Consider the following 23498-nt stretch of genomic DNA (forward strand, 5'->3'; position numbering starts at 1 on the left):
TCTGCAGGCAATTTGAGCTGGTGCAGTGTATTGCCAGCTCAGATCGTTTGGAAGCAGTATTGTGATCTGAACCCCATACCAGTTTCAGACAATTTATCAATATATCACCCAAGCTCTAGTTCTAAGACCAAACAAAGTAATTGATAGCGCTGTGATGTTCCAGCGACATGGCAATTAATTCATAATAGTTGTTTCAGCTTCTTTTTTAGACATGAACTCAGTTCAGATGTAGCAATGTGGCTTGGCATTTATGCAAATGAGTTTCAGGCTTGTTTCTGCTATAGAACCATGGTTTCCAATTATGTGGTTTGCACATAAACAATGGTTTGCTCATTTCAAATGTAATGGTAACTCACAATTTGTTGTGAAAGAGGAAGGGAATAAGCACATGGTAGGAGAGGGGAAAGGACCACAAGTCCGATCATATGGTGGCTCATTTACTGGAAGTAATGTATTTAGCATTAACTCTGGAAGTGTATCACTCTAATCTGACCAAACTAAGCAACCATAGCTGTTAGAAAGCCATAAAAAATTGTGTCCTGGGCTTTTAAGACTCATCTATCTATGTATTATCTGAAACCCAAGGGGCACATTGGTTGTCCAATGTGAAATATATTGGCATTATTTTCAGCTCTCCTACCCCACTGCATGCCCCATGAGAAAGCACTCCAGGTTTCATCCCCAAAGTGCCCTCTCAAATGCCCCTGTTCACAAGTCAGCTAAATAGAACTACTGCTGCTGGCTGCTAACTCCTCCCCCACCTCACTTCCTTGTTCAGCCTGGCTTCTCTGTCCACTGGGTTTGTAACTATGTGGTGGCAAAGATGATGTAGGAAAACTGCTGAAAATTGGGATTGTGTGCACTTTGTGCTGACTGCCCAAATAGAGAACTGGGTACCAGGCATGAAATTTGCTTTTTTAATGGCACGATTCTAGCCCTTCTGAGTGTAGACAGGAATTTGAAAATGTGTTAGCTGCATCCCTGAAGACTTAGTGGAGCTTTGCAGGGGGTTGCTAGTGGGTTCTTACCTCGATGCTTGTGAACATCCTTCAGTCTGCCACCTCTCTGCCACTACTGCCTGTATAGATCCTGTTTCCATTCCCAGCCCCAGATGTTTGGGGTAAATGCCCTTCCAGTCTTCAGGCAGTTTTGTGACCACAGTGTGTTTCCTTAAGGTGTGTCATTTGCTCCTCTGTGTTTTCCTTTCTAGAGGAGGAGTCTGAACCCGATGTTGAGCTGGAGCCTCAGGCGCTGGTCAGCCCACAACCACAGAGTCCGGATGAAGAAAACCTCTGTCCACCAACACCGGTGGGGTTTTTTGGAGACATTGTGGCCAGCAGTACCTCCTTTTTCACCAAGCCGGACAATAACATTTCTGAAGCCCCAGCAAAAAGCCAACCGTCCCGCTCAGCCGAGGAAGAGGACCGTCTCCCTTGGACTCCCGGGGGAGAGCGACAGGGTCACTTGGAGTCTCCTGGGCATCCACTCAGTGTGGTGCCACCCTCTTCGCTTCCCCTCCTCTCAGTCACATCTAGTAAAGAGGAGCCATTCCTCCTTCCAGAGCAGTTCCCAGATCAGTTAAGCATGACCAAACCAGCCCTGGAAGAAGAGCTCCCTCGGACTCCTGGACGGGACATTGCAGCCAAGTGCTCTCACACTTTCTCCAAGTCCCAGAGCACTGACAGTGTCCCAGCCACCCCTGGCAATGACGCTCCTCGCACAGGAAGCAGCTTGACCTTAAGTTCCCCTCAGGTCCCAGGAAGCCCCTTTTCCTACCCATCCCAGTCCCCCGGGATCAACAGTGGCAGCATTCCCCGGACTCCTGGGAGGGATTTCACTTTCACCCCAACTTTCCCAGAGCCTGGTGCTACCCTTCCTTGCCTTTCGTCAGGCAGGAAGCCCTCTGAAGACGAACCTGATGAGAAAGTCTTTAAAGAACCTCTTGGTGCTTCCTTATTGGCTGGCATGAACAGTGTTCCCTCCCCCATTCCCTTTGCCAGTCCACCTGTCCCAGCTTTCCTTGCACATCTCGACTTGCCCCCTAGCCAGCCAGTACCTCTTGCTGCTCTCCCGAGCTTTTCTGTGGACTCAAAGATGCCTCTAGAGGAGTATACCACAGAGGCACGGCCCCTTTTGCCCTACCCAGAAGTCTCTGTGGCTTCCCCTCCTCTCCTGCCTCCGACTCCCTCTTCTGTCTTGCCCATCAAAAGGAAACCAGGGCGCCCGAAACGATCCTCTCCTTTGGGCCCTATGTTGGATGCCTATTCTGGCAAGCCCATTGAACCTCCTCTTCTTCCAATCCCAGTTGTCTTGACTGAAAGTGCTGTGAGCAAAGATTTGTTGAGTAGCCACCCAGAGGCTTTCTATGCCCTGAAAGATCCGGAAGCAGTGACCCTGGATTTCCGGAATGAAGGCTTCCATGACAAGCTCACCCCAGATGTTCTAGCTGAGAAGCTTCCCTTTAAGGAGCTGGAGAACCAGTGGAACGAGGACTTGAAAGAGGAAGAGGCCTACCTGAAATCCAAAAGACAGTGGAGGCGACAGAAAAAGAGGCCAGAGGATGTTCCAACAATTCCTTCCCCTGAGTATTCCCCTCATCAGTATCACTTCAGGCCCCGCTCTGAGTTTGAGGAGATGACCATTTTATATGACATTTGGAATGGGGGGATTGACGAAGAGGATATCCATTTCCTGTGTGTTACATATGATCACTTGTTGCAGCAAGACAATGGCATGGACTGGCTCAACGATACCCTTTGGGTATACCATCCTGATATCCTTTTTTCCCTTTTTCTTTTTTTTGCTGGATTACCAGATTGGGCTTCCCTGGGAACGTATTGTTTTCGAGGAGCTGGTTTTATTGGGCATTGCTGTACAGTACTTGGTTGGTAATTTTGTTGTAAGCAATAAGCCTTAACAATATTGCAGAAAAAATATGGAAATATATACATTGCATATGGTAATAGCAGCTCAGTTCCAGAAACTGTTTAAAAAGTGGAATAAGAAACAGAACTTAGTCTAATGCACTGTTGTCCACAGCGTTCTTTCTAAGTTTAGTTGCTAAAACAGCAAACTTGACTACTTTTTAATATTTCCTATTTATTAATGTCATTCAGAAAACATGTCTCTTCAGCAATGCCTGGACCACCATCCTGGCCAAAAAAAGGACCCAGTTATTCCTCTCTAGGAGCTGTGTAAGAGGAGCAGAATCAGTAACTCATGAGCAGGCTGCTCAGCATTTCCTGAACCCCCTTGACTGGGCAAGGCCCTGTTTCTAAAGGTGGACACCCTGAACGTAACTGACAGTGCCATAGCTACAGTCAAAGACAATAGCAGGAAACCACAGGAGGTCCTGCTTGCAGGTTTCCTACAGAAATTTGGTTCCCCACTGTGTGGGCAGGATGCTGGACTAGATGGGCAATTGGTTGGCTTGATCCAGCAGGCTCTTCTTACATTCTTATAAAGGGCCTTTTACATAAAAAGAATTGGGCATTGCTGTAATTATTATTTGCAGTCATCAGATAAAAATGTATTTTTGGCTCTGAAATATTGGGCTAAATTTTACATGACTTGTAGCTTCTACAAGCGCATGGAAACCTGTTTTTGTTCTTACTACCCACGTCTGCAGAATTTCAAGGTTCTTCTGTGCAACGGCCTGGGGGAGGGCTCAAAAAGCAGTTCTGACATTAAGCCCCCAAACTTCCTAATATATATCCCATTTGTTGATATCATCCTGTTGAGGTTAGTCTTCCCTTGTCCCATGGAGTGTGCTGAACTCCTGTTTCACACCACAGCAAAACCTCTTGCTCTACTTAACAATTCTGCCAATTGAGTTGACTGTTTCATAGTAAAGCGAAAGATTAAAAACCCCTATTTAAAGTGCTGACCTCCTTGGGAGCACTGAAACTTGACCAGACGTTCAGACCTTTTCCTAGTCTGCAGATTTAGAAAAGGAATGGTGCTGATGACGATGATATATAAATCATTTTTGCTAAGGCATTGTTATGGTAGCAACCGAAACAGTGATGAATAATATAACTGATTCAAAATACAGGTGAAGATTAGTAATATGCAAGTGCGGCATCTTTTATTTTGAAAGTACTACTAATTCTTAAACATTGTAGATAGTTATTCTGGTATGTATATTATTATTATTATTATTATTATTATTACTACTACTACTACTACTACTACTATTTAATCTATATACTACTAACATGCCACAATGGCTTCCAAGCTGTTTACAAGTTTAAAATCAATTATAAATTCCATACATAATTAAAACACCCACAAATTCAACATCCCCCCCAAATAATAATAATAATAATAATGAAAAAATAAAGGCAGACCGCTAAGTTAAAACCATTTGCTTAGTACCATCTATTGGTATCATTTTGTTTAGTAAAAAATAGTATGCAACCCTCTGCATTTGACAGAACTCTTTGTCAGGCACAATTCAGTTCTACTTGATGAGTTTGCAGTCTTAGCAGGCTTGCATGCTCCTCTGCCAATGGCTGAATGGAAGATTACTTTTTACATGCTTTGTGTCTGGCAGTTGTTACATAGTGATCTGCCTAACAGAGAAAACGGGAAATTCCACTCCCTTGCCAAATACATATTGGAGAGATTCTCTCTCTAATGCCTGGAAATCCACCTTCCCCTCCACTGCCAGGTAAAAGCATTAAGATCAGCAAATGATACCCAGCCAGCTAGCTTGGACATGGCTGGATGATGCTAGCCTTGCAGTAGCACCAAGGTGGGCTCTTCCTCTGGTGGCTCCAATGTTGTGGAATGCCCCCTCTGCTGAAGAACAAGAGGCCCCATCGGGACTGGCATTCCACCAGGTATTGAAGACACACCTAGGTAGGCAATCATTTTACCATTTGTGATTTTTAACTCACTTGTTTGTTATATATTTGTATCATGAAAATTTTTAATGCTTACCTAGATGGAGAGGAGTGTGTGTGTGTGTGTGTGAGAGAGAGAGAGAGAGAGAAACTACCGACTTTCTTGTGGCTGGAATGTAGCAGACTCTGCAAAGGTAAAAGCCACACCTATTTCTCCACTTACTTTTCCCTCTGGCCCTGCCCACCACTGGTATTCAGCCCCAGAAAGTGGCCCAGGTGGCAAGGAGGCCCTTGGGCTAGAAAATGTTGCCCATCTCTGTCTTAGGGCCAAGGACCCAGCAAGCTTTGCCGGCATAATTGCAGGGCCTTGCAGCCCACATCTTTCCTGGGTTTTTCCTTAACAAGGAGTCCACCAACCAGCTTTTCTACTCCAAAGAAGAAAAAACGGGACGATGGGATGCGGGAGCACGTCACAGGCTGTGCCCGCAGCGAGGGCTACTACAAGATCGACAAGAAGGACAAATTGAAATACCTCAATAATAGCCGTGCATTTGCTGAGGAGCCTCCTGGCGACACGCAGGTAAAGGACGGGGCCCCTCTTCTTTCTCCTTGCTGTCCCGTTCTGTGTGTCTGGCTGGGAGTGCTGCAAGCACCTCCCTCCCTCCTCTCTGAAGTCCACTTGAACCCTCTTACAGTTTTGGGGCAGAAAAGACATTTGAATTGCACCCTTGAGTTGCTGAATTAATTGTAACCGTCTGGAGAAAGTGGCAAGCAGGATATGAAATGTTAGGGGGTATAAATGGGACAATGTGGCAGGCAGGTCAGCTGGGGTGTGTTCTTCCTTGCCGGAAGAGTGGAGCAGAAAAAGAGCTAGGAAAGGCAGCAGGACAAACTTGTGGGTGGGTGGGTGGGGAGCATTTAGTATGGGGGTTAATTTTTTTTAATAGGATTAATATATTTTTATTAGCTAACTTAAAAGAATAGAATGTTCTCTATATAGAATAACATCATAGAATTGTAGAGTTGGAAGGGGCCATGAAGGTCATCTGGTCCAACTGCCTGCAATGCAGGAACCTTTTGCCTAATAAGCAACTGCCTTATGATCAAGTCAGCAAAAAACAATAATATATCAATAATATATGAATTTACGTTACACCACTTTTTGTCAGTTGGGCGTCCTGCAGTTGTTTTGGACCACTACATGGTTGTGTTGTGTTGGGATGATGGGAGTTATAGCCCAAAACATCTGGAGGGCGCCAGGTTGTTGTGTGTGTGTGGCTGGCTTATACTGCATCAGGCCATTGCTCCACCTCTCCCACTACTGACTCCTGTGAGTGGCAATGGGCATCCAGCCCTGGTCTTCCTCTCCACCTTCCCTCTTCCTTCAGGCTCCAGGGATTGAGCCTGGTGCCCTCTGAAGGATAAGCAAGGGCTGCACTGCCCCTTGACTATGGGCCAGTCTGCCATCTTTGAGCAGCTCTCTGGGATCTTGAGCAAAAATATTTCTCAGTGTGCAGATGCTGTGTCACTGAGTTCACCCCAGCCTTGAGGCTAAACCTGCCTGGGGCCAGTTCTGCTCACCTGCTTGCTAACTGCTATGCTGTCCTGTTGTTGGTCCTCAGGGAATGAGCATCCCTGCCCAGGTGCATGTTTCCACCCGGGCTGGCTCCGAGAGGAGATCCGAGCAACGCAGGCTTCTGTCCTCCCTACCTGGCAGTTGTGACAGTGACTTGCTCAAATTCAACCAGCTCAAGGTAAGTTGTGCAGCTTCCCCCTTGGAAGCCTCCATTTACTATAACCCCTGCTGGTCAGTGAACTTGTCTGCCTCCCAAGTGAGAAGTATTTGATAGAGGAATGGCAGGAAAGGATTAAAGTCATGTTGCTGTGGTCTTGGGGCAAGCTTTGCAGAAGGAATCTGCAAGTCCCTTTGAGAGAACGCTGGAAGGGTGGCAGGAATTCTGGGATGTGATGTTTCAAGAAAATCCCAGAATTGAGAAAAGTAGCTGGACAACAGGAAGTGAGAACTGGACCATAAAGAAGGCTGATCGCCGAAGAATTGATGCTTTTGAATTATGGTGCTGAAGGAGACTCTTGAGAGTCCCATGGACTGCAAGAAGATCAAACCTATCCATTCTGAAGGAAATCAGCTCTGAGTGCTCATTGGAAGGACAGATCATGAAGCTGAGGCTCCAATACTTTTGGCCACCTCTTTTTTTTTTTTTTTTCAATTTAAAAAGTAAACTTTATTGAATCATTTTTAAAAGCATGTACAATAAAATTATATGTTCACAAAATCCAAACAACAAATATGAAAATAAAACCACTTCCCAACTCTTAACGTGTCGCTTATTTCTCCTATTCACTATATTCTTGCGTTGTCATTTCTCCATTTATATCATATTAATATAAATCCCTTTCCTTTTCACTTGCTTCTTTTAACAAAAAACCCCTATTCTCTTCTAACCTAAACAGACCCTTAACTCCGTTTGGATATTCTTCTTCCTAAAATATTCTTCCACATATTCCCACTTTTTAATCAATTTCTGTTTCGATACATTTCTAATTACGGCAGTCATTTTGTCAAGATTCATAAATTCAACTAGCTTTATCTGCCAATCTGCTACCCCTGGTGCCTCTTCCTTTTTCCAATTCTGACCTATCAATAATCGTGCTGCTGCACATCCATAAAGAAAAATGTCTCTTCTATCCTTAGGGAGGTTTTCTGGAAGCAAACTTAATAAAAAATATTCCGGTTTTCTTTTAAAAGTGACTTTCACTATTTTTTTTAATTCCTCATAGACCTCCCCCCAAAATTTTTTAATTTTTATGCAACCCCACCAGCAATGCATATAATCCCCTATCCTGTTACTGCACTTCCAACAATTTTTATCGGTATTTTTATATATTTTGGCAATCTTATCCGGAGTGAGGTGCCAACGATAAAGCATTTTCAGCATATTTTCTTTGATTCCTTCGCAGGCCGTGAATTTCATTGTTCTCTTAAACAAATTTTCCCATTGTACTTTATAGATTGGTTTGCCCAGATCCTGTGCCCATTTAATCATAACACACTTTATTTCCTCATCTTTTAATTCCCATTCCAAAAGATATTTATAAATTTTGGATAATAATTTGGTCTTATTGTCAATTATTAATTCCTGAATCTTGGATTTCCCTTTAGGGAACCCTTTGACTTTATGCTCCTTAAAAAGGCTTTGAACTTGGATATATTGCAGCCAACTAGCACAATTTGACCTAATCTGCTCATATGATTTCAATATTAATTGGTCTCCTTTCTTTTCTAATACGTCTTGATAAGTTAGACAATTTCTCTTTTGGATTTTCCCTCCCACTGCTGTCATTTCTAGTGGGGAAGCCCACCACGGGATTTGAGGTTCCAATAGATTCCTGAACTCCAACCAATTTTTAAATAAAGTTTTCTTTAAAACATGATCTGAAAATTGTTTAAATTTATTTCCCTCTCCCTGAACCAGGTAAGTATGCCAACCAGATGTATTTCTAAATCCCTCCACCGTCAATATTTCCTCATCTTCCAATACAAACCATTCCTTGAGCCAGCAAAGGCAGGCGGATGCATGGTAAAGCCTAAGATCTGGAACCCCCCAACCCCCTCTTTCTTTAATATCCGTAAGCAATTTGTACTGTATCCTTGGTTTTTTCCCCATCCAAATGAAATTACTTAAATCCCTCCTCCAATTATCGAAAATTTCCTTTTTACCTACTATAGGCAGCATCTGAAATAAGAACAGCATCTTTGGGAGTATTGACATTTTAATTGCCGCAATTCTTCCTGAAAATGAGAGTTTCAAATCTTTCCATCGGTCAATATCCTTTTTAATCTCCTTCCAAACTCTTCCATAATTATTTTCAAATAAATTTATATTATTTATGCCAATTACAATGCCCAAATATTTGAATTTTTTTACTATCTCCCATCCTAAAGATTTCTCCAAATTATCCAATTCATTTCCCTTTATATTTTTGACCATCACCTTAGTTTTTTTCCCATTGATTCTAAGCCCCGATATCTCCTCAAAATTTTTTAGAACTTCCCTCAAGCCTTTAATCGTTTCCTCTGGATCTTCTACCATTACCAACATATCATCCGCGAAAGCGCTGATCTTATATTCTTTCCCCTTAACTTTAATTCCTTTAATTTCTTTGTCTTCCTTGATATCAATTAACAGGAATTCAATTGACAGGACAAACAGCAACGGGGAGAGGGGGCACCCCTGCCTCGTTCCTCTTCCTATCTCAAATTCCTCCAACACCTCCCCGTTTAAAATTAACTTTGCAAATTGTTTACTATATATCGAATTGATTCCTTCAAAAAATCTCCCATTTATGCCATATGTCTCTAGCGATTTCTTCATAAACGTCCAACATAATGAATCAAAGGCTTTTTCGATATCAAGGAAGACAAAGCCCGCTTTTTTCCCCGGGGTCCAGTCTAGGTATTCTATCAGATCCAAAAGGATTCTTATATTTCTAGACATCATTCTTCCTGGTAAAAATCCTTGCTGATTCTTCCCTATGATTCTGACCAAAATCTTTTTTAATCTACTAGCCAAGATATCCGCATAAATTTTGTAATCTGTATTAAGAAGAGAAATCGGCCTGAAATTTCCTACCTGCTTAAATTCCTCCTCATCTTTCGGAATCAAAGTCACATATGCCTCCTGCCACGTCCTTGGCACCGAGCCTCCTTCTAAGATACCATTCACCAATTTTTGATATACCCCTCCTAATTCTTCTTTAAAAATTTTATAATGCTGGCTTGAAATGCCATCTGTCCCAGGGGACTTGCCTGATTTAGCTTTATTAATAGCATCATGTATTTCCTGTAATGTCACAGGGTTATTAAGTGCTTCTCTTTCTTCCTCCGTGATTATTTCTCTCCTCCTTTCCCTGAAATAATTATTTAATTTTTCTTCATTTATCCTGCCTTTATCATATAATTTTTTATAATATTTAATAAAGCATTTTTGAATATCTTCTATTTTTGTTAACCTTACCTCACCATCCTTAATCCCACTAACTATCCTTTCCTTTTGGATCTTTCTTAATTTCCATCCTAATAGTTTCCCCGTCTTATCTCCCCACTCAAAATTTCTTTGTTTAGCCCATTTAATCTTGTTTTCTATTTCCTGGCCTATCAATGCAGAGAGCTCCTTCTGTAATATTTTAATTCTCACCCCCAACTCTTTATTATTTGGATCGTCAACTAATTCTTCCTCTTTCTTACCAATTTCTTTCTTTATCTCTTCTATGTTTTTCTCTCTTTCTCTTTTTATTCTGCTCTTTTGTTGGATATACAGTCCCCTAACAAAGGCCTTCCCCGCATCCCATACTGTTGTTATATCTACTTCTTCTGAAATATTATTTTTATAGAATTCTTTTAACAGTTCTTTCATTTTTTTTACAAATGCCTCATCGTTTAAAATCCTCTCATCCATCCTCCACCTATTAAATTTCATATTTTTCCCTTTAATTTTTGTCATAATTGGGTTATGATCAGTTATTGATTTAATCATTATTGCGCATTTATTTGCTTTCTGAATTAAGCCAGGTGTTAGCCAAATCATATCAATTCTAGATGCTGATCTTTTAGCATGGGAAAAATAAGTAAATTTCTTCTCAGTCGGGTTATCCCTTCTCCAGATATCTACAAATTCATAATTCTTAATCAGATTTAGAAAATTTTCTGGTAACTTCCCTCTATCCTTTTTCCTTTCCCTTCTATTTGATCTATCTAGTTCTGGTTGTGTTACCCCGTTAAAATCTCCTAATAAGATTATTTCCTCATCCATAATATACTCTCCCATCTTTTCTCCCAATTTTTTAAAGAAATCTTTTTTACAACCGTTTGGCGCGTAGATATTTATCACTACTACATTCTTATCTGGGATAGTTAGTCTCACTCCCACCATCCTACCCTCCTCATCCTGAAATAATTTCTCCGATTTGATATTTTGTCTGACATAGATTACTACCCCCTTTTTCTTTTTCTTATTGCATGAAAAAAATTCCGTTCCTAATCTTTTATTGACTAATATTCTCTCGTGTTTTTTAGAAATATGGGTTTCTTGGAGCGCAATAACATTCCAATTATTCTTTTTCAATATGCGTTCTATCTTGTTACGTTTACACTTATTATTTAACCCGTTGGTATTCCAAGAAACAATATTAAGATCCATTACTTTATTAAATTTCACACAAAAAAAGATTTCTAAAAAATATTTCTACATAGGCAGATTATTCTCTCGAAACAACTTTAATACAAAGTAGAATGAATTTTTCTAAAGAAGAGGTTATGATCCAGTTTGGCACTTCTGCTATTACTCTCAGGGTTACTTGTACACCTAAACTTACAAAGAAGAAAATTCAACAGATCAGATTATCAGTTCAGACTATTTTTGCTAATCTCCCATTCAATCATTCAAGTTCGTCTCCCCCTTCCTCCCCTTCCTTAAAGAGCTCTTTCCTGTTTCTATTACAGAATCTCTCCGCTTCTTCCACCGATCGGAATGTTCTTTTTCTACCTTTAAATACAAAGGTGAGCCCCTCGGGATACTCCCAAGCAAACCAAATACCCTGTTTTGTTAGGGCCTCTGTCAAGTCTTTGTAAGCCTGTCTTTTCATTCTGAACCTTCTGGGTATCTCCCTAAATATAGCTATTGTCCTTCCTTCTATAGTTAGATTTTCCTGTTTTTTCTTTTGGAAGATTTTATCTTTCAGAAATATGGAATTCAAAATTAACATGCAGTCTCCTGGCCCCTTAATATTCTTTGCTCTATCAATTCTTATTCTGTACACTTTCTCAATATCCATTGCTAAGTCCTCCTCCTTCACTTGCAGCCATTCAGCCAGTCCTTTAATTATCTTCTCTTCTACTTGTTCACCCGCAGTCTCCGGTACGCCTCTCATCCTCAGATGCAGTTCTTTTTGCTTCATCTCCAGAAGCGCAATTTGGTCCGCTAAGTCCTCCTGTATCTTCTTTCTCTTTTTTTCCTCTTCTTCGTCTTTTTCTCTTGCGGCCTTCATTTCTTTGTTTTCCATTGTCACTTTCTTTATGGCTTCCTCCTGTTTGTTCATTTTAACACTTAAGTCCTTAACCGCTTTATCCAGCTCTTTGTTTTTCCCATGCAGTTCCTTTATTTGGCCAGACAGATCTGCGATCATTTTAGAATTTCCTTCAATTTTAGATTGGAGATTGTATTCCACAGCGTCTAATTTCTCATTTATAGACTTATTCATTTCTGTTATAAGCTCCTTTATGTCCGACAGAGCATCGTTGTCACCTGGTGTAGTCATAGATTGTCTCCTTTGTTGACTTCCTGCCATTGTTGTCGCAGACCCTTGCTGTTCTTTATATTTTTTCAAAGGCATGCTCTGCTGTACAATCTCCTTCCTTTAAGTCTATCTCTCAAATGCTTTCTGTTAGTTTAAGTCCCTTAGTTTGACAGATTCCCCTTTATTCTCTTCCTTGGGAGTCCCCTCTCCCACCTTTAGAAAATCATTCTCTTTGCTTCAGTCTGCTTCAGAAGGGATCAGCGACAAGAGTGGGGGGGGGGAGCTCTCCAGCGACACAGATCTTTTTTCTTTTATGGCAGCTTGCCAACAGTTCAGGTCACAGCGTTCCCTCCCACACCTCTCAGCTGTAATCCTAGCTGTGCAAGCCGTGTGAGTTGTCACGTCGCCTTCGCTTTCCCCCCTCTCCTCCTCCTCTTTCTCTCCGTTCTTCCCCCTCCTCTTCTCTGCTCAATGAGAGTCTTTTTAGCAGAGCCTGGCACTCCTCCAAGTCTCCATTTTGAAACAAGTTAAAACAAAGATCTTGGCTCAGTTATTTGGGGGTTATTCCTTTTATATTATATATTTCCTCGCTCTTCTGTTACCCCCCGTAATCAGTCCGTGGTCTGAAGCACAATTTTACTAACGATCCGCAGGGCTATCGATCGCAAGTCTCTAGCGACACATTAAAAAAGTTCCTTCGACTCTTCCCCCCGACCCGTGCAGTAATTATAGCCCTTTTAAAATGTTCTCCTCCAACTCACGGGACGGAATTTCCTATTTTTCCTTCAGCCGAAGAGCTCTGGTGCTTGCTAGGTGGATCTCTGGGGCGCCGCGTCTGCAGTTACTTTGTAGCGATCGCTGCTCTTACCGCCGCTACCGCCGAAGTCGCGTCTGGCTCCTCTCCGCCGCTTTCACCTTTTAGGGGTGCCGCGACAGAGTTCCGCCACTCTACGCCGCTTTTGTTATCTCGGCAGGGGCCCCGTACCTCTGCCTTTCTATGTGGGGGGTTTTCGGGCGCCAAACGCCCCCCGTTCTCCCACTAACTGCAGTTTTTCGCTCCGCTATTGTCGGAGCTCTTTCAACCCGATCCACTCGCTAGCGCACCTTCACCGGAAGTCTCTACTTTTGGCCACCTCATGAGAAGAGAAGAATCCTTGGAAAAGACCCTGATGTTGGGAAAGATTGAGGGCACTAGGAGAAGGGGACGACAGAGGATGAGATGGTTGGACAGTGTTCTCGAAGCTACAAACATGAGTTTGACCAAACTGCGGGAGGCAGTGCAAGACAGGAGTACCTGGCGTGCTATGGTGCATGGGGTCACGAAGAGTCGGACATGACTAAACGACTAAACAACAACAAGCTGGACAACAAATAGTTAAAACCCCTCAGCTGGCACCATTACATTTAGTTATGGAAGAAAACTTGGAATTGCATAATAAAACTTAATTGGCGATACATTTGTGGCAAGTAGAGTGATGGTTGCCAAAATCTGGAGAGATTTAAAGGGGTTCCAATTCAACTTATTTGTACTGTATACTAAAGTGTGGCAGGGGCCCTAAATGAAAAACTCACCCAAAATAATAGAACTGTGGAATTGTACAGTTGGAAGGGAAGCCAATGGTCATCTGCAATGCAAGAATTCCAGCTAAAGCATCCATGACAGATGGCCATCCAACCTCTGCTTAAAAACCTTCAAGGAAGGAGAGTCTACCAAGGAAATCCTTTCCACTGTCGAAATGAAAGTTCTTCCTGTTGTTTAGTCAGAATCTTCTTTCTTGTCACTTGAAGCCATTGGTTCGACTCCCTCCCTCCAGAGCTGAAGAAAACAAGCTTGCTCCCTCCTCCATATGATAGTCCTTGAGATAGTTGAAGATGGCAGTCTCCTCTTTGCCAGGTTAAATGTACTCAGCTCCTTCAACCATTTCTCATAAGGCCTGCTTTCCAGACCCTTGATCATCTTGGTTGCAAATCTTGAAAGGACAAAAATGTTTGAACCAACAGTTTTCTTATTTACACAAGCAGGGAATAAAATAGCAAAAAATAATATCTAAATGACTTTGGAAATCTCATGACTGTAGTTTTGTTCCGACTTACCATGTTGACTTTAAAACAGTTCCTCACACCCTGGGGATGGCCTATGAAGAACAAGTTATATCAAACAAGATTGCCTGTTCTCTTCAAGTAACTCCTTATCAGTTATTACAGACTGTGCCATTGCTCTATACTCTAGATGTCTCTCTGTTTTCTGTTACTCTAATAAAGTAGCATTAAAATAGGAAGTGTGGCAGGAAGGGGTACTGGCCACCATGGCCCAAGCGAAGCAGCCTCTAAAACGTGGCTTTGGCTTATTTAGAAATGGATCTGCTGAAGGACATGTTGCTGGGTTGTAAGCCCCGCTGTCCTCAGTCCGCTCCAGCATTGTGCCGGTTTTCGAACGAATGTCTTACAGGCACCCTTTTTCTTGTCTCTCTTCCCCATCACACAGTTCCGGAAGAAAAAGCTAAAATTCTGTAAGAGTCACATTCACGACTGGGGACTCTTTGCAATGGAGCCCATTGCTGCTGACGAGATGGTGATTGAGTATGTGGGGCAGAATATTCGGCAGGTAAGAGGGGAGGAGCCACACGGCTCTTGGCATGGGGCTGGCTCCTTGAAACCTCAGAGTTCTAACCCATAGAGCGGATTGTAAGGAGTGGCCTGAGCCCCATGTGGCCTTTGAGCCCCCTTGCGCACACAGCAGAGCGAGGAGGCAGAATGTGTTGCCCCATGTCAGCCTGCAGGTAGGCAATACTGTTCCCCTTCTATCTCATTTATTCCACTTACAGCACTCTGTTTCTTTTTGCCCCTCTGGCAATAAACAGACCATACACTGTTCAGTAAGTTTAAAATGCTTTATTTCCAGATTGAAGGTCTGATACATGTGTTGTTCTGTACAGCAGCAATGACAACCCCAGAACTGCCCCCTTCGGCCACCCTTACTTTTCCAAGTGGGCCTTGCCCCCCATGCAAAGTGGAGATCTTTTAAGCTTTCTGCCTTGCTTACCAGCATGGGTGGCCCACCCCAGTTTGACACCTGAGGTGAAACAGGAAGGTGCTGCCCCTCACCCGAAATCTCACCAAATCATGCAGAACTCTCGTGAGATCTCACAACCTCTGTTAGAAATTGTGAGAGTTCTGTGAGGTCTAATCAGAAGCTGCTGCTGTGCAACCCTGAGCTGGGTGGATGGGGTGCCGCCCTACAAGATTTTGCAGTCCAGAGCGGCTGCTTCAGTCCTGCTCACTGGGCTCTGGGAAGGTTTTGCATGGGATTGGCATGGAAAGAGCTTTTATGCTGTCTGCCTTGCTGTGTTTAATTTGTGTGGTTGAGTTCTGGCCAGCTGCCAAGCACATACAACTGCGACCACACTAGTCAAATGCACACAACTTGTGAGTCAGCTTTATTGCCCTCTCCTGTGCCAGTAGCCCTGTGAAAATGCTGCTCTCTGTGTTTACCTTTTGAAATTTTTCTACTTTCAGCCATGGAGGGTCTTTTTAAAATGGTGAGCAGCAAAATTCTGAGAGGTGTGACCTCTTTGGTTTAGTCCCTCTTCTCTCTCTTTCTTAATGTGGCTGCTCTTGGAAGGTAGCTGTTGTGACCTTTGACTTGTTCTGCAGGTAATTGCTGACATGCGAGAGAAGCGGTATGAGGACGAAGGCATTGGCAGCAGTTACATGTTCAGGGTTGACCACGACACGATTATAGATGCAACAAAGTGTGGAAACTTCGCCAGGTTTATTAACCACAGTTGCAACGTAAGTGTTACTTTGCCTTACAAGCTCCATCACTCACTTGGGGGCATCAGACTTTAATCCTGTACTAAATGTGAAAGGGTGTGTAGGTACACACACACACAGAGAGAGAGAGAAGTGCTTTTGCGCTCTGCTCGCTCCCCTTGCCAGCCCTGCCTGGTCCGGTTGTGGTGTGGCAACAGGGCTGCATCTGGGCTTCCTCCATTGCTGCCCAAGCAGTCGGAGCCACCATTGTCACTGATCTCACTGTAGCTGCTGCTGCTGCTATCCAGACTAGAGCTGTTGTTAGCAGGGGCAGGCGGGGCATAGCTGCCAAGTATCCCGTTTTCCCCGGGAAACCCCCCGTATTTTCTTACCGTTTCCCGCAGGTGTCCCAAATGGCAAAATACCCCGTATTTCCCCGGATTACGGAGCTCCTGCCGGCGGCCATGTTCTTCTAGTGACGCGCCGGCACCAGAAGTCGCTTTTACGCACTTCCAGACATGCGTAGAAGCGACTTCCGATGCCGCTGTGCCCATTTCCAAAATGTCCGCAGCGCCAGAAGTCGCTTCTACGCATGTCCGGAAGTGCGTAGAAGCGACTTCCGGTGCCGCAGCGCTGCTGATCCCGGATTTTTCAATCCGGAACTTGGCCACCTATGAGGCAGGGAGTGTCATCAAAGCAAAGCTTCCAGGAAGCAACACAGCCACCCCCAGCACCATCTCTTCCTCTGGTCTCTGTTATCAGCTGCTGAGGGCAGCCCTGGTCCTGGTTATTTTCTCCCTGCAGTTGCTGCTGCCAAGTCCACAGTCTTGTTGTGGCAAGGCCTCATCCCCATGTGCAGAGGGATGGAAGACACCCACCGCTTTGCCACAGGCTCACCCTGTGTTCTGGCTTTATATCAACTGCATTCAGGGGCAGGTAGATGGCCCTGAGAGATCCATTCAAAATTGGGCGCTTCTCCCTGGCGTCACCTGGGTCATGGCAGCGTCTCCCCTTTCCAGGCCCTTGTCACCTCCCACTCCCCAATTCATTTTTGTGTCCTCTGGTGGCTCCCAACTGTCATCACAGAGTCCATGTGGGTGGGTGAGTGGGTGGGTGAGTGGACCTTCCCACTCCAGGGGTCTCTCTGTTTCCCACAATCCTCACGCTCAGGCTGTCTTATGCAAGGAGGGGACTGAATGTTGGTCTTCAGTTTTGATTTCCCTCCCCTGCTCCTCATACCTATTTATCAGTGATCTTTGCAACTTCTTTAAGATTTCTCTGTGTCTCATGCTGTGCTTATCATATGTGCTTCTCAAGTATATTAAAAGGTGGCTAGAAAGTATTTTTTGTTTTGTTTCTTCAGCCTCCCTTCCCAGAAACACAGAACACACACATGCACACACATACTAAGACAGTGATGGGTCCAAAATCTAAACAAGCTAATCAACATCTTTAAGTCAAAGCTTTTAACTAACTGCTTCTTTTGTTTTAGCCAAACTGCTATGCTAAAGTCATCACCGTGGAATCTCAAAAGAAGATTGTCATCTACTCGAAGCAGTACATCAGCGTGAACGAGGAAATTACATACGACTACAAATTCCCCATTGAGGATGTAAAGATCCCCTGTTTGTGTGGCTCGGAGAACTGCAGAGGGACCCTGAATTAAAGCCCAAGGTTTTTGCCACGTGGTGGCTGTGTCCAAACTGTGGTAGCCGAGGGTGGTTGCACTTTTGCCAAAAAAAAGAAGAAGTAAAAAAGAGATGAGGTGGAAGAAGGAAAAGACAGGGGAATCTATATGGCACTTTCTATCCTTCTGTCAGGAGAAGTGCAAATTGAAGACACGCACACTAAGACTCTTCAAGCTGCAGGTGCTTTTCATCTTCAGATTCACAACCCCACCTCTCTCTACCCCTCGTGATAGTCCCCATCACCCAATGGCACCATAAATCAAAACACTCTCTCTTCTCCCCGCCTCCTGCTCTGCTCGCTCCTTTATGGTGTAGCTCTCATGGGCAGAGCAAGGTACCCTTATTATCCTTTAAACACGTTCCTCTCTCCATAAAATGCTGCTACCTTTTACTCATTAGTTCTGTCTTGTGGAGGGTAGGAGAAAGACATTCAACATTTAAAAAATGTGAAGCAGAGACTAAAGACAAGAGGCCATGAGTTGAATGGAAAGTGGCTGGGATCGCCTGTAGCAAGCGCTGGGACACCGACGTCAAGTGGAGGCTTTCTCAAGCAGGCAGGGAATTCTGTCTGGGTCTGCGATGCACAAAAGGACATACCTCCTCCCTTCTGTGGATCAGGGTTGTGGTTGATCATGTCACCTTGGTGCCCACCTGGGCATTCTGCACACTGCTGATCCTTGTGGGGGAGGGAGGGGGAACTATAGCTTTAGGAACCCAATAATGAATTCACTTCCCTTTTCTTTTTAAAAGCAGAGCTGGATGCCCCCCCCCCCATTTCCCTCTCTATTGTAGCACTTGCTATGCTGTAGAAACTGTTGGTTTGGCAGCACCTGAGTATGCTCCACCAAGCCCTGTTTCCATACGTCCTCCACACACTTGAGGCTTGCACAGGAAACCAGGGCAAACATCTCCCTCCCCTCCAAATGCATAGAGGCTGTGCAGATAGATGCCAAGTGGGGGGTAAGCTGGGACAAGATCTGTCCTACCCAAGTGAGCGGCTGCTTTTATCTCCTTGGTTTTTCACCCTCGTCATCCCTTACCCTTTGGCAGAATGCTCTTGTACTTAAATGACAATCTTTTAGGTTTCTTCCTTCCCAGGTATTGAAGAGACTTCTGATGAAAGAACCAGGTCCTGTCTCCCTCACCCAAGTAGAGCCTAGCCCTCATTTAGCTCAGTTTGGTTGAGTAAGACAGGGAGGGTCCCTACGGGGTGTGGATGTTTGTGTGTGTATGGAGAGCAACTGTTTTATGGCCTGAGAAAGCAGCACTTTTTGTGGTCAAAGCTTATTTTCAGTAGCAAGCAGATTTCCTGGTCTGACTACATCCTCATTCTCAAATGCCTGTCCTATAATTATGTAGTGCTTGTTTGCACTAGAGAGATTAGTGGGTGTTCTTTTTTATTACAACCCAAGCAAACATTGTAGCAAGAAAAGTGTGTGGGGTGTGCCTTAAAAAAAAAAGAATGTCTCAAAACTGTTAAAAGACTGTTGAGTTGGGCAAAAATTGAAATATATGCTCATCTTCAGTACTCCTCAGTCTTTTGCTCCTGGATTAAATTTACTGGACTTTAAACTTGGCTGTACTAAGAATTAATTTACCAGAGAAAAAAATAGTAACTAGAAGATGCACAGATACTCTCTGTCAGGTCTTTTGCCCCTCCCCACAGCACCCACACCTAATTACTCTGGCATTTTGTGTGTGGTCTTGATGGCTTCCATAGCAAGGCAGTGGAATTTTGCTTGCAAGCCTCTTCTAGTTATATCCTACTGGATATAGCATCTAAAAGTCGGTGGCTTTCTGCCCTTTGAGGTCCAGAAGCCAAAAGAAAGAAGGAAGCCTGGTGTGTCTTTCTGGGCAAATCAGCTCTGCTGGCCTTGTGGGTTGAGGAGCTTGAACAAACTCTGGCCCTTGAGTACGGAGGACTTATTTGTGCAGTTGGTTAGATTATCCCAGCCTTCCCCAACCTGGGGCTCTTCTGTTATTTTGGACTACAACTCCCATTGTGGTCCAAAAGTGGAGGGCAGAAGGTTCTCAGTGATCTTGGTTCTTTTGCCAGTCCCCCTGCTTTCTTACAGGTTCTCCTCGGCATGTCTTTGGTGTGGCTTTTTAATGCTTCCAACCTTTTGAGAACGCCACATCCATTTCATGTAACACAGAACATAGTAAGCAAGCTACCTTATCTACAGGCTCCTACCCTTTCCCATACTCTCTCTCATACCAGGAGTATAACCTCGCATCTCCTGCAGAAACACCAGCTGGAAATGTAGGAGAGGGCATGTGTATTGATTAACCCTGCATATTTTCGTGTGCGTTAAGCAAATTGTTTTCTTAAGGAAGTACAGCAATACTAAAGCTACTCGTATCAGCGTGGTTCTGCTGGATAGCCTTAGCTTGGAACTTGAAGCAACTTCCTGGCATAGAAGTTGTGACTACACACACACAAATACACACACACACACACTTTCAGAAGTGTTTTCTTTCATATACACAAGCGTGGTTGGAATTTTAAATTATGACTGCTTCAGATCTGGTTATTCTCTTGTTCCTTGAAAGGCTCTGCATTGAAGGGAAATAATTTTTGGGCAAAGGCTTCTGTCCCTCCTCCAAACAAGGGGGGAATTTTTATGTTCCTTAAAACAAGAGAGGCAGATCTCTGGAAGAAATAACGGCTCCAATCTAATTCTAGAGATACAATCCTGATCCTACAAGTCTCCACTCTGACCCCAGCCACCCAATAGCAGTGCCAAAGTCTCGTCAGCCCACCCACAAGCCTTGACTCACTCACTCCAAATGGAGGGCAGGGCAAGGTGGGGGTGGGATTCAACTTGACTTTCATTGAGTTTTCACACTGGTATTATCTAGCAAATAGAAATGAACTTTCCTGTGCTTTCAATCCCAGCCTGCTTGGTTTCATACAATCATTTTCCCTGACTCTGGTTTCCAGTTTCAGATTAAATCTTGGAAGGAGCCAGTGATGTCTCACTCTGACAGATATTTATATTGTCAAAGCAGCTTATTAATACAATGGGGGAGAAAATAATTTGTAAACTCTGACGGAGAGCTGTTTCAGTTTTGTCGTTTGTGACCTATTTTCAGGGATCATTTCAGTGCATTTCTGTATAAAAGGTTTTTTAAAGGGTGGGGGAGATGAAATTTTGACATTTAAAATGGACACATCATCTGTGCATAGCAGCCGTTCAAACTCTTCTCTTCAAACACTGTTTCTTGTAGAAACATGTTGATTTTTGTTTTGTATGTTTTTGGCTGTTTTCTTTGTACTTCAGAAGCATGTAAATAATTTGTTAAAAGTGACTATTGTAGTTTGGAGTTGTTTTTTTAAAAGATTGTCAGCCCAAGACCTCAATAAGAGTGTGGAAGATTGGGGTGGGGGAAGGAGAGCTGGCACCATTTACAGCTTGTGTCAAGCTATGTATAATGTAAATTCTGTACAAAATATCTTTTTTTTGTCAAATACATAGATCAAACTAGAAGCATTAAGAAGCTGAAGATTTAAAAGAAAAACCCTGCCAAGTTAAGGCTTTTTGAAAATTTGCCTTTCTGATACCTTAATGTGCAAAATCTATTTATTTCAGACAAGAAAATGTGTATAGTCTATTAATGACAACCTAAAGTGTATTTAAGCAAATCTATAACTTTGACCCTCCCCTGGCAATTTTATTTTATTTTATAACGTTTCTTCTCAATTACCAACGTAGTATTTGTAGAGGTTAAAAAGAAAATTGCATTAGCCATGGTCTGGAGCTCCAGTTCTTCTCTGTTGCTCCACGTGAACCAGCAAAGTCAAGTCCTGCTCACCCGAAGCTTTGTCTGTTCTCATGAAGCTCTCACCTCACTGGAGCTTCTGGGACAAGGCAGTGGTGGGGAACAAAGGATACTATTAATTTGGGAGTTAGTTCTTAAAATGAAACACTGTGGAGGGCAAAACCTTAGTCCTTGTACCTGAATTCTGTAAAAAATATCAGTTTTTAATTCGCAATGTGAAAAATAAAAAGCTCCTTTAAAAGGGGCAAGGAAAATGGTTTGCAATAAATGGCATCTATTTTTTATGTTCCTTAAAACAAAACAAAAAAAGACAAAATTAAATCTCTGCTTTTGAGATTTGGGATTTTTTTTAAACCTGTTGTTCCCTTTTGTTTTGAACAGCTGTATAAGTTTGGGACTGTTCTGTTCTCCGTCTTCAGTATACCTTGTTTAGAAGAACGTGGTTTTTGTTGTTGTGGGCATGTCATGCTGTAAATATTTGTTCATAATTTTTTTGTGAATTGAATACTATGTACCATTGTATTATAGTAACTTTTATAAAGCAAACCATAAATATACTGACTTTTCTTACAGAAGAGCTGTGTGTTTGGTTTATTAGGCTCCAGGAATTGTTATTGAGGACTGAAGCACATAGAAAGAGAAAATGGTATTTGAAAATACCTAAATATCCACAAAGATGTGATGTGTGAACATGCATCTTTCTCAAAGAGAAGATTCACATATGGCAGAGCTTCTGGAAATGACTCGGAGGTTGCATGGGCTTCTGAGATACTTGCATTACATTAGTCATGGGAAGGGGGAGGCAAAAGCAAGGTTGTGTTGTGTTTTTACTATTTTTTTTTTGTTGGGAGCCGCTCAGAGTAGCTGGGGCAACCCAGTTAGATGGGTGGCATATAAGTAATAAATTATTGTGAGGCAGCAAGCTACAGTGGTGCAAGCTGGGATGAGACAGAGCAGTGGCAAGATACTGGAAAGTAGAGCCATGTATGCCCTGTGGCTTAACCTCTGCCCTCAGTCTCAGCCTGCTTGCTGCCCTGGAGGACATTGACCACCAGCAACTGCTGAAGTGCAGGGATTGGGGCTGCAGCAAGGTGCCTTCTTGTCCGTTGTGTCATTCAGAATATCCCGGGCCAGCCATGCACAGGAGAGGGACCATTGCCCTCACGCTTTGCTTGCGAACTTCCTGGAAGCATCTGGCTGTGAGGAAAACAGGTGGACCTTTTTACCAGATCCAATATGTTCTCTTATTGTTGCCTGCGATAAAATGTGGTGTGGAGTTCTCCGTTTCGGATGCCAGCCAGCCACGCATTCTTCCAGAGCACCCAGCTCCAGACAGACTCCCCACTGCTTTCCACCCAAACATTCTGGGGACCACTGGGTTTGTTCAGTCCTCACCAAGCTACTTTGGGTTTCTCCCCATTTTGGTCTTGTTCCCTCAATATTTTTTTATTCCTGCAAAGCTGAGGCCTCTCCTGAGCCTGCTGCTGCTACTTCTGTCTTGAACATCGATTTTGCTATTCAGGCTACTGAATATAATAATAAATAATAATAAATAATAATAATAATAATAATAATAATATATTTATACCCCGCTCATCTGGCTGGGTTTCCCCAGCCACTCTGGGCGGCTTCCAACAGAAACATTAAAATACACTAATTTCTTAAACATTAAAAGCCTCCCTAAACAGGGCTGCCTTCAGATGTCTTCTAAAAATCTGGTAGCTGTTTTCCTTTTTGACATCTGATGGGAGGGCGTTCCACAGGGCAGGCGCCACCACCGAGAAGGCCCTCTGCCTGGTTCCCTGCAACTTGGGGCTTCTCGCAATGAGGGAACCGCAAGAAGGCCCTTGGAGCTGGACCTCAGTGTCCGGGCAGAACGATGGGGGTGGAGACGCTCCTTTAGGTATACTGGACCGAGGTATACTGAACTGATGGCAGCTGGAGAATGAGTTGCTACCGGCCTGAAAGGTGTCCTAATCTTTATGCAGAGAACATTTACAGACCTAACATAACCATTGCCCTTAATACATAGAAAGGAAAATGTGTTTAATCGTTTACATCCTAAACAAACATATTTTCACTGCCCCCCACCCTAAGGACTTGCTTTTTAAAA

The 23498-nt window shown here is 43.4% G+C and overlaps 1 protein-coding gene across 2 annotated transcripts in view; it reads left to right on the forward strand.

Annotated features, from left to right (window-relative positions):
* The window catches only part of SETD1B (SET domain containing 1B, histone lysine methyltransferase), a 58721-nt gene extending 36761 nt beyond the window's left edge, over positions 1–21960 (forward strand). For both annotated transcript variants that reach the window (XM_035098986.2, XM_035098987.2), the window contains exons 13-18: positions 1211–2773; positions 5261–5427; positions 6470–6601; positions 14647–14766; positions 15816–15953; positions 17407–21960. In XM_035098986.2, coding sequence (XP_034954877.1) covers positions 1211–2773; positions 5261–5427; positions 6470–6601; positions 14647–14766; positions 15816–15953; positions 17407–17580 — 2294 coding nt within the window. In that variant the 3' untranslated portion in view covers positions 17581–21960. The remainder of the gene's footprint in view (positions 1–1210; positions 2774–5260; positions 5428–6469; positions 6602–14646; positions 14767–15815; positions 15954–17406) is intronic.
* The last annotated feature ends 1538 nt before the right edge of the window (positions 21961–23498 follow it).

Source organism: Zootoca vivipara, chromosome 17 (assembly GCF_963506605.1).
Source record: "Zootoca vivipara chromosome 17, rZooViv1.1, whole genome shotgun sequence".
NCBI lineage: Eukaryota > Metazoa > Chordata > Lepidosauria > Squamata > Lacertidae > Zootoca > Zootoca vivipara.